The 12,144-nt window shown below is 40.0% G+C and overlaps 1 protein-coding gene across 2 annotated transcripts in view; it reads left to right on the forward strand.

Moving 5' to 3' along the window:
* The window catches only part of PGS1 (phosphatidylglycerophosphate synthase 1), a 398,675-nt gene that overhangs the window by 331,760 nt on the left and 54,771 nt on the right, over positions 1 to 12,144 (forward strand). For both annotated transcript variants that reach the window (XM_053706226.1, XM_053706217.1), the window contains one exon: positions 9,372 to 9,507. In XM_053706226.1, the coding sequence (XP_053562201.1) occupies positions 9,372 to 9,491 (120 nt within the window). In that variant the 3' untranslated portion in view covers positions 9,492 to 9,507. The remainder of the gene's footprint in view (positions 1 to 9,371; positions 9,508 to 12,144) is intronic.

Raw genomic sequence — 12,144 nt, forward strand, 5'->3', positions numbered from 1 at the left:
ATACACACACATATATACATACACATATACACACACATATACAGACACACACATATATACATACACACACACAAACATACATACATATACACACACACACATATACAGACACACACATATATACATACACACACACAAACATACATACACATATACACACACATATATACATACACATATACACACACATATACAGACACACACATATATACATACACACACACAAACATACATACATATACAAAGATAAACATGCACAGAAACTGGGGAATAAATACACTTTACAGATACCTCCTGCCCCAGTACTGAAAATACATTGAGAGCAGTGTATACATTTTTCATTCTCTTGCAGCATTCCCCAATGAAGACCTATTATGGGGTAGTTGTGCTGTCATAAAATAGTGTAAGGTGGCAAGGAACACAATGCTGCTCATCTGTGGTGTGCTGGGTTTCCATCCTGCAGCTAAAGACCCTGTGTGTATGTGCTCATCTTACCTTCATAGACTTCTCTCCTACTGCTGGAGGATCACACAGCACCGCACAAGGGGGAAGTGTAGGGAGGAGGGAAGTTTCTAAGGCAACACTTCCTGTGTAAACAAGCAGCAGTGCCGATCACAGCTCAGGCACAGCTGCTATGAGGAGAAAGAAAATGACTACAATATAAGATCATAATGATTCCTCCCCAGCACAAATGCCAGTATTGTTCACTGCACAGTGCCTGGATCTGACTGGCTGCTGCTCAGTGCTCTTACTCACTAAAGCTTTGGGGGCAACTGCCAAGCCGAACTCCAGCACTGTAGTGTTCCACATCACATGTCATACACAGCCGCAGCCCACACTCTACTGTGCTTTAGCTCCTGCTTGACCCACACATGTGTTACACATACAGTGTGTCTGTGACTGCAGTACAGTAGTCCAGCCTAGTCAGTGTGTGTGCGGGGCTAAGGCTACCAGCATCCCCACAGCCCTACCAATCACATAAATATAACATTTTGGGGCTAGCTAAAATCACTCAGTGTGTAATAGTGGGTGGGGGCTAAGGCAGCCGCAGCCCACAGGGCAAATGCCCGGTATGCCCTAGGGTCAGTCCGGGGCCTGCACACCAGGAATATAAACAGATCACTGACAGAACTGCTAAATGTTTCACACTGCAGTGGATCCGTGAATGCATTATGTAAAACCGCAAATACATATAAACAGAGTACAGTGAATTTCTGATTCAACGGTATTGACTTGAATATTCAGTTTCTCATAGGACATATCGGATCTCATCAATTGAATCAGAAATGTATTTGCGGTTTTACATAATGCATTCACGAATCCACTGCAGTGTGAAACATTTAGCAGTTCTGTCAGTGATCTGTCTATAGCTACACGAGTTGCAGCCCACTGTCAGCCAAACATCTTGCATTTACAGAAGCTGCGGCTAAAAATGAAACAATGAGAAATTTTTAAATAAAAATAAAATATAAAGAATAACGTTATGTAAAATCAAACAAAAAAAAAAACGATGCAATAAAAGTCTGACATTTTTTTGTTTTTGAAGAGAAAGTTTTTAAAAAAAAAAACATTTGAATAAGTAAAATAGTATATAAATTATTATGCTTGCAAAATCTAAAAAATCCAGAGAGCTAACTTAGTCAGATTCAGAGCGCAATTGACTAATAATAGCTGAACAGTGCACTGACAAGCCGGTCTCACACAGCTGTCATTCAGTGAAAACGGCTGCAGTGCAACTGAACAACTAAATCTATGAAGCTCGTTCACAAAGTTAATGAGAACGAGCTTCATAGAAGCTGCAAAGAGTTTCCCTTTTATGCGCATGCTTGGAAGTGAAGGAGTGAAGCAGGGAGTGCGCATACAGTCTATATAGACAACGCGCGTTACAACATGGCGGCTAGCACCACATTCAGTAGGCGGTGGTTTAGGGGTAATATTGGAGCTGAAAAATAATTGAGCAGATGCTAGGAAAATAAAAAAAGTAAGCAACAATGTTTAATATAATACAAAAAGGTTTTAATAAAAAGTTAATCACAGAAAAAATGATGGTGTTTAGGTTCCCTTTAACATTCTGTTCCTGGCTAAGGCTGGTTCTCTGTTTGCAGCTATATTTCCTGCAGCAGAGAAGAGGCACTCAGATGGTGTTGAGGTGCTTAAGATGCATAGGTAGGGTTTTGCCAATTTTGCCAAAGTGTGATATTTATCTGTATTAGCTCTACACCAATGCAAAGTGTTTTCCACCTTGGCAAGGGGCCTCTCAATAAAGTAAGCCTTGACTTCATTCTAACATAAAAAATATCTTGAATATCTGTATGCAATGGTAAATAACCAGCTATAAATGTTAGGGGAAAATATCTGGTCCGCTATAAAAATATCAGATATATACTTATAAAGGTTCAATCTGGTACATATTATCACAATTTATTTAAAAAAATAAAAATAAAAAAAAAAGCGCTAAGGACTATATATCAAAACAGGACAAAGCCTTACACGTTTTTTTATACAGTACATATAATCAGCAATAGCAAGCAATCTGCTAATAATTGTGCAAACAGATAATAGTGCACATCAATTAAAATAACTCCTACCAATCTAGGGGCTAGGTGTAAATAACAAGCTCGGCACTCTATTCTTGCAAAGCATAGTCCCAAATCACCTGATTTAATCTAAACAATCCAAATGATGGATTATTATATCTGGGTTGCACATAAGCCAGGGGTAGTTGTAAACTTATAGTGTCCTGAAAAAATGACGTCCTTTAGGCTAAGGGCATAACCATAAAACACAAAACCGAGTGCAGGAGCTCATCAGAGTGAAGCAGCTGGTGCTGTGCACAGACCAACTAATTGCAAACCAACTAATCGATTATGAGATTCGTTGACAACTCTTTTCATAATCGATTAGTTGTTGCAGCTCTAATATATATATATATATTACTGGAAGCAGTTTTCTTTCTGCTTATGATAAGTCCAGTAGTATGAGTGCCTACCAGGTAAGTGTGGGAGTTGTTGTTGCCACCTTTTTACCCTATTGGGTATTAGAAAGTAGTAACTCATAACCCATGCCTAAAATGCCTGACATAATAGTCCCCAGGCTTTGATAAAACCATAAGTACTTTATTTTCGCCCTATATAGGCCTTGAGTTGTGTGATGTTTTTTACACATCAGTCTATTTTTGTGCGTCAATATTTTCACGTCTGTTTGCTTGCATTTTTTTTTTCTCACACGTCTGCTTAATACTCCTTGGCGTGATTACGCACATCATTTTTTCACTTGTTAATGATGTGTAAATGTCAGGGGGTTTTTTTGTGCGCTTAGTATTATGGGCATGTTTGTGTGATCAGCCTGTCGGGTTAGCACTCATCCGATTCTGTATGGATTATTAACGTTCCTAAAGCCTGCTTTAGCCTCTGATGAGCGGGTAAGATTTTATTGCTTTCCCCCCCCCCCCCCCCCCCCCCCGCTCAGCTTTGAAAATCACGTATGGATCATTGTATGCTTCGTTTGCTTCTAAAGATATCTTTCCTTCATCTGACTGTACTACACAGGGGAGTTCTTTAGATTTTTATCCAGGATTTAAAGATTTTTGTACACTCTACTTTATCTGAGATGTTGGCTGAGATGTTGCCCCCTTTAAGTAAGTGTAAGAAGGTTGTCTCTGATAATCCCTTTAACTAGTTTTTCTGATTTAAGGAAGTCTGTCTGTTAAGCTGAAAATTTTAAGGTTCTGCTTCTTCTGATTTATCTTTTGAGGGTGACTTTTTTTTAAGATGATCATGAGTTAGTGTAATGCTCGTGGGATATTCCTCTATCAAACCAAACTTGGCCAGTAGTCTTCTTATCCCGGCGTCAAGTGGAATGATAGGAATTATCCCAGAGCAGAGAGAGTTTGTAAAATGAGGTAAGCAGTACTCACAGAAGGCAGGGTAGTCATTGGCAGCAACAGGAAGACAATCCAGCAGTATAGCAGTTAAGGAGTAAACCAATAGAAGGACCAGACAGGCAGAGTTCAGAGACAGTATAGCAATCCAACAGTTCAGGGGTTAAGCAGGCAGAGTGGTCAGACAAGCAGAGTTCAGCAACAGTATAGTAATCCAGGAGTTCAGGGGTTAAGCAGGCAGAATGGTCAGACAAGCAAAATTCAACAACAATATAACAGTCCAGCATAAAGCAATACAACACCCAGGAGCACACTAAGCAACACCTATACTTGGGCAGTGAAGATAGTAAGTGACAGACTTACATAGGCGCAGGATTCGCGCCACAGGACATCCGGACTGGCTTCAGAAAGGGAGAGACGTGCGGCTATGACGTCTTTGCCGCACGCTCACAGGAACCGCCGCATCCCTGGCAACAGCCAGAGCAACAACCGTCATGTCCCTGGCAACAGCCAGAGCGGTGCGGCGTGACAGTCTCTTAATCTGGATCTTTCTCTTTTTTTGTTTTTGCTTTAACTTGGACTCTTTTGTTCTCTATTAAGAGAAGTGTTATGTACTTTAGGAGTTCAGGATTCTAAAGTTTCTGAAGATGAACCTGTTTAGCATGTTAAGCAGCTAGATTTGGTTTCGAAACCCCCAGAGGTATATCCATTTCCTACTGCTGTCTCTGAGATAATTTCTAAAATGTGGTCCAAGCCTGGTATCCCTTTTAATCCAGATCAGAGATTTAAAAGGATGTTTCCTTTACCTGCTTCTAATTCAGAGCTTTGGGAAACTATTCCTAAAGTGGATGGGGCTATTTCTACTTTAGCTAAACATAGTACTATTTATCTTGGGGACAGTACCTCTTTTGAAGATCCTAAGAATTTTGGAGTCTTTCCTTAAAAATGCCTTTTAGCAAGCATGTTTTCTTTTTAGGCCAGCAATTACTATTGCTTGTGTAGCTGCAGCTTCTACCCTTTGGTGTAAGGGTTTATCTGAGCAACTTTCTGAGGAATATGCTGGTGAAGAGTTTTCTAATCAAATAAACTCTAGCTAATGCTTTAATTTGTGTTGCAATTGTTATTAAGATCAATACTAAGAATATGGCTCTCAAACGTATTGAAATGCTATCAATGGAGAAGGCACAGATTCATCAGGGACTGCCAATCCCAGTATACACAATGAAAAACCATGGAATCCAGCCTCTTGTCAATAATAATTTGCTTCCACATCATGGGAAAAAGGACATTTCAAGCCCTATATTGGGCTCTTAGTGATGTTATGACATGACTAAGAGCCCAATATAGGGCTTGAAACGTCGAAAGAGGCTGGATTCTATTGTTTTTTATCAAGAATATGGCTCTAGCAGTCTTGACTAGAATGGCCTTATAATTGAAATCATGGTCTTCTGACATGGTTTCTAATTTCAGACTTTTGTCTCTTCCTTTTAAGGGGAAGGTGTTGTTTGGGTCTGGCCTCACCAAAAATAAATTCTACAATGACTGGGGGGGGGGGATTTTCTCCCTCAGGATAAGAAGTCTAAGGGTAATCCTAGAGCTTCTAACTTTTTTTGTTTGTTTATCTAAGAACCAGGAGCAGGGTTCTTCCATTTTTTCTGGAATCCAGACCTGAATTGTAGCAGGTTTAAACAGTCCAAGAAGCCTGTTTCCACTACCAAGTCTGCATGAAGGTGCTGCTCCCGATCCAGATTGTCTGATTTGGGGCAGATTATTCCTTTTTCTGGGTGCTTGGTTTTGTTCTGTTCAAGATCCATGGGTTATGAACATTATTTTCTAAGGATACAGAATAGGTTTTAGATCAAGGCCTTCCAAGGGAAGGTTTCTTCTGTCAAATGTTCCAAAGAATCTTGTAAAGGCAGGAGCCTTTTTTTTCCAGGCTATTTCAGATCTGGAATCTATGGGAGTAATAGTTTCAGATTTTGAACAGTGTCAGGGATTTTATTCCAACCACTTTATTGTCCCAAGCAAAAAGGAACTTACAGACTTGTTTTTAACTTGAAAACTTAAACCAAGTTTATTAGTTTTCCTTCTTTCAAGGTGGAGACCATTCGGATGATTCTTAGTTTTGTCCAAAGAAGAGAGTTTGTCTCCTATATAGATTTGAAGGATGCTTATCTTCAAATCCCTTTTCTCATGAATCATCAGTTTTTAAGATTTGCATTCACAGACGAGCATTTTAATTTTGTTTGGACTGGCTACCGTTTTCAGAATTTTCAGTAAGAGCTCAGGGTGTTTTGGTGGCTCGTTACTTTGGCAATATCTTGGTACAGGCTCCATCTTTACATTTAGCAATAGCTCATACCAACAGACTTGGTTCTTCAAGAGCATAAAATAACAAAGAAGGCTGAAGTTACTCTCAGCTTGTGTAATATTTGGGCAGTTCCTTCTCTTTCTTTGGAGCTTTGTCAATTGTCTAGGGATCTCTCGTTTGTCTCAAAGTATTCTTTTGAATCTCAATACAAGACAATCCTTTTCTTGGTGGATCAATCATCAGTCTATTGTTCTGGGGGCATCTTTTGTCCATACAAATGGGACTGTGATCTTGACAGATGGTAATCTCTTGGGTTGGGATACAGTCTGGGGGTCTCAGAGAGCACAGGGAGTGTGGTTACTTTGGGAGGTGAAGTGGCCTATAAATGTTTTGAAACTCTGTGCAATTTTCAGAGCCCTTCAGTTTTGACCTCTTTTGAAAAGAAAGACTTATCTGAGTCTCCAATCAGACAATGTCACAACAGTGGCTTACATCAATTATCAGTGGGCAACTCTTAGTTCTCTGGCGATGAGGAAGGTTTCCCAAATTTGGAATTGGGCTGAAAGCAATTTCAGTATAATTTCTGCAGTTCATTTTCCAGGGGTGTGCTATTAGTAACTTCTTCCTCTGAGTCACAACCTTCTGTCTCAAAGGTCTGTTTTTTTCCCATCAGGATTTGATGGCTTGGAGATTGAATGCTTAGTTTTAAGACAGAGAGAGAGGTTTTTCTGATTCCGTCATTTTGGTTCAGGCCCGTAAACCTGTGACAAGGAAGATTTATCACAAGATTTGGAAGTTTTTTTTATTTCCTGGTGTGTGGAGCATGGGTTTAATTGGGACGCCTTGTTTTTTTATTCATTTATTTTTTAAAAGATTTCTACAGGATGGTCTGGATAATGGTTTATTTGCTAGTTTCTTTTAAGAGTCAGATCGCTTCTTTTTCTGTCTTTTTTTTTTTACCAGAATCCCAGCAGAACAGCCCTATTAAGCAATGTGCCACATTGTGTGAACCATAAAAACACTCAAGATACTATTATCGGCAGCCAATATACTCAAAAGTCAGATAGCACACACGTGCTGATAGTCGTAGGCTAGAAAATTTGCAGCGATCCAGCATGCAATCTCTCTTGGTGGATTCTCCAGGAAACTGCTATCTTTCGTCCAGCTTATCAACTTATACCATGAAGCAGCAATGGACATGTGTAAAAGTTATCGCTTTATTAAACAAAAAATTGTATCAATTAAACTAATGCCTGGTCATCCTTACAAAGAAGACCCTCTAATACTATGCGTTACTCAGCGTATATATACCACTGTTCCATCCGATGCCATGACGTTATCACAGTCTCCATTGTCTCCTTTGTAATTATCACCTTCTATGCAGGGGCATTTTTACATTAGACAGACTTAAAGGGACAGTCTAGTATAAATTAAACTTTCATTATTCAAATAGGACTTTTAATTTTAATCATCTTTCCAATTTACTTTTATCATCAAATTTGCTTTTTTTTCTCTTGGTAGTCTTAGTTTAAACTAAACATAGGTAGGCTCCTATGCTAATTTCTAAGCCTTTGAGGGCTGCCTCTTATCACATGCTTTTTAAATCTCTTTTCAACACAAAGAGACAGAAAGTACACGTGGGCCATATAGATAACACTGTGTTCAGGCACAGGGAGTTATTTAAGATTTAGCACAAAACAATGCTAAATTTAAGACGATAGATAATAAACAGTCACAGTCATGTGATCAGGGGGCTGGAAGAAGGTTCCTAGATAAAAGGTAATCACAGAGATGTTGGTTATGCAAAACTGGGGAATGGGTAATAAAGGGATTATCTATCTTTTAAAACAATAACAATTCTATGGTAGACTGTCCCTTTAAATGAACAATGGTGAATTGTTAACGATAACTTTATAGTCATGGCTTGCAGTGTGCAAATAAACATGAATTATTGAACACACTTGAGATCAAACATTATCATAAAAAAATTAATTTAGGGCGTTGGTTAACTGGTAACAGCTTTGGTTTCCCTGTGTCATCTAAAATGAAATATTAAAAAAAAATAAAGCAACCCTCATATACTTCTTACTATAAAAATGAATCGTTTGAATTTGAGCATGTAAAGGGGTGATCATTTGTTATGTTGGGTCAGTCCTACTTTTCCGAATTAGCAGAAACTAAATGCTGTTCTTAGGGATAGCAGTGTTTTCTCCGCAGTAAACTTTTTAGTAATTCAAAAGCTTCTGTTGAAATGAAACCTACTAATGCTGAATTTCAGGCCAGCCACACTATTTTGTAATGATTTTCTTGTAATGATTGGCAGTTATTATAAAACATATTATTGAGTGGAAGGTTCCTACTGAGTTAAGAGGATGGTAGGTCATATTCAGCATGCTTGACATTTAGCAGAAATCGTTACTGGTCTATAAGTGTATAGAAAGGTCTGTTGTGTAATAGGTGTAGGGCATAAGGAATCCAATAAATGACAACATAGCTTTGTGTGTGCAGAATAGTTGACCGAGTTATTGAGATTATTCAGCCTTTTGTATTTAAATTTGCAGGGGATCTAGAAATAGGGCATTAGCTTAATCTGAGATACACTGCATGTTATTTTTAGTGTTAGAACAGTCATGTTACATATTCCACATTGCATGTCCAAAACCACAGAGTAATTATGAAGTGAAACAACTTTTAGACAAAGCAGCAATCTTAATTCTAGGGAATAATTAGGTCAGGGAGCTGACTCTTTTTTAATTCTCTTCTACTACTAACTAATAGTTTAAAGAGCACTAACCTGATTTATTTTATATATTCATTGTGTGTATTGTCAAATAATCACTGCACTGCAAGAGCATACACATTTTGTGAGTAAAATTTGCATTGTTGTGGAGTCCATAAACATTTAGCTTGAAAAGCTTTATCAGTATGTTTATCCTCTCTCTCTTGCTGTAACAAGTGAGGGATGTCTATAAATGAGCTGCTGCACAGATTAAACAATCACTGATTAGAATATTACAGGGTTAGGGATCTTGATCCTGCATGATTCATTCCAGCCTCTGTGGTTCAAAAAAATATAATTTACATAATTAAATTACAGGAACAGTGAGCAACATACATTTTTGACATTATACTGTATGATGCTTGTAACATCCTATTAACTGAAATATGTTGTCTTTAAAGGAGCAGCAGCGACTCTACGATCGGTCTAGTGATGTTACTGCTGATACGTTTCTGCATCCTAGTCGCTATGTGAAACTCTGGGTGAGGCTGGTGACGCCGCTGATCAAGAATTTCTTCTGAAGACCTAAAGTTTATGGTTTGTTTTTATTTGCAACATTTCTCTAAAATTCTGTTCAAGTTCTGAGAACAGAAGAAGCAGCACCACCTTAGATCTGCCCTTTGTTTTTGATTAAAAACTTTTTTTTAAAAAAAATTCCCAGATGTAATCTAAAGAGGCATAAAACACCTTAATATTGTAATATAACATGCTTAATTTTGCACAGTAAATAAAACAAACTTTGTTATATTTTTTCCATCTAAAGGGGAGAAGAGTCCACGACTTCATTCATTACTGTTGGGAATTAAGAACCTGGCCACCAGGAGGAGGCTTTTAATTTTGAGTTTCACTTTTAGTCTGCCGTGTATACTTCTAATTCTCAGAAGTTAAAACAACTCACACCTTATAGTTATATATTACAGTGAAAGGGAGAAAAAACATAAATTATGCTTACCTGATCATTTCCTTTCCATCTGTGGGAGGAGAGTCCATGGCTTCATTCATTACTGTTGGGAATTAAGAACCTGGCCACCAGGAGGAGGCAAAGATACCCCAGCCAAAGACTGAAATACCTCCCCCACTTCCCTCAACCCCCAGTCATTCTTTGCCTTTCGTCACAGGACGACGGCAGAGAAGTGCCGAAGATCGGAGTAGTCTCTTATGGAGGGTAGTTCTCTTTGCATTGGGACTGGAGTTTAAAGTAGTCCTGTCAGCCTCTCAGTGAGAGCCTGGGCGAAAGTTAGAGTCCGGGGATGCAGGGAGAGTCTTTCTGCGAAACCATCCCGACTCATATTAACAGCTCCACAAGCAATCAGCGTTGACGAGTTTCGCTGCCTGCTTTTTACACTCAAGTCCATGTCAGGAGCGAGGCTACCAACCTGTCGTACTTGAAGGGCCGTGTTCCTGTTCCACAGGATAGATTCTGGTAAGATTGTTTCATTTTTTATTACATAATGATAACACGGAAGACAGGGTCACAGTGTGACGCCTCTTGTCTTTAAAGAATCGAGGGTTAATATTCCTGGAAAAAGGATTATGGAACAGGGGGGTTTATACATGATATTGTTTATTGTGTCATTGCTGCGTTATGTTGCGAGATGAGGCTCTGGCAATGTGTGGAACTTTAAAGTGACTTAAGGGAGTATTGCGCAGCCCTTTTTTGGTGTTTTCTTCTTAGGCAGGGGCAGTCCTGCCAGGCATTCCATGTGACCGGGTGTGGCTATCTCTCTTCCTCTGTTGATCAGCGGCGCAGGAGACAAAACTGTTTCTGTAGTCTGGGTCATAGGAGGTGATGAGTGCCCCAGCCATTGGAGGTTATAAAGGTGCCTATTTATTAAATTAATCTAGTCTGTAACAACAGCGCAAACTATGGAGGACTCTGATGCGTTAAAGGGTTCTCCCTCTTTAACAAGGTCTCGTTCCTGTGTTTATTGTGAGGAGGTTCTGGTAGAACAGCCTGCTCAACTATGTTACACATGCCTTAATAAAGTTACGACAGCTAAAAGTAAACAGATGTCTAGTACTACTAAGCTGTCCACCTCTGAGGGTTCCCCGTCCCGTGAGGTGCATTCCCTGCATTCATCCCCAATTGCACATGCAGCGCACCAGGGTTCCAACCATTACTCCTGTGGGAGAGATTAGTTGGCCGTCAGATTTTGCGGATCAACTGCAAACGGCGGTATCGAAAGTGATCCATGCCTTACCACTACTAAGCACAAGCGTAGGGCGTATCATGGCTGGCCCGGCCCAGGGGTTGTCTACGCCTATGGAAATATCAAAGGCGTTATACGATGAGGAGGCCCCTTTTGGGTCGGAGTCCATGTTATCTAAACCTCCGGCTGCGGAGGAGCCTGACTTTAGGTTTAGGATAGAGAATTTGCGCTTTTTGCTGAAGCAAGTGCTTGCTACTCTGGAGGTTTCTGGAACCAAAGCTTCCGGAGGAACCTGTGATTCTTAAGCTTGATAAGGTATATGAGGACAGGGTGGTGCCTCAGGCCTTCCCGGTTCCTGTTAAGATGGCTAATATTATTAAGAATGAATGGGAGCTATTAGGTTCTTCCTTTTCCCCTTCTTCCTTTAAGAAACTGTTCCCTGTTTCAGACTCTCAGCTTGAGCTGTGGGGTACTGTCCCTAAGGTGGATGGTGATATCTCCACACTCATAAAGCGGACAACTATTCCCCTTGAGGATAGTTCGTTGTTTAAAGAGCCCATGGATGAAAAGTTGGAAAACATGTTAAGGAACATGTTTCAACACACAGGGTTTGTTTTTCAGCCGGCAGTGGCCGTAGCTGCGGTTGCCGGAGCTGCAACATATTGGTGTGAATCCCTGTGTGAAATGATCGAGGGGTAGACTTCCATCGACGAGATAGAGCATAAGATTAAGGCGCTGAAGGTCGCCAATATGCTAATTATTTGCCTGAATGCTGTGTCTGGTTATTCAGTTTTAGCTCGCAGGGCTCTGTGGCTAAAGTCTTGGTCTGCGGACATGACCTCTAAATTGAGGCTGTTGTCCCTGCCTTTTCAAGGAAAGATTCTGTTAGCTCCAGGATTGGATTCGATCATATTCACTGTTACGGGAGGCAAGGGAGCTCTCCTACCGCAGGATAAAAAGGCTAAGCCTAAAGGATCTACTTTTCATCCCTTTCGTGCAGACAAGGCCCAGTGCCAGCAGCCCG

Source organism: Bombina bombina, chromosome 1, assembly GCF_027579735.1.
Source record: "Bombina bombina isolate aBomBom1 chromosome 1, aBomBom1.pri, whole genome shotgun sequence".
NCBI classification, from domain to species: domain Eukaryota; kingdom Metazoa; phylum Chordata; class Amphibia; order Anura; family Bombinatoridae; genus Bombina; species Bombina bombina.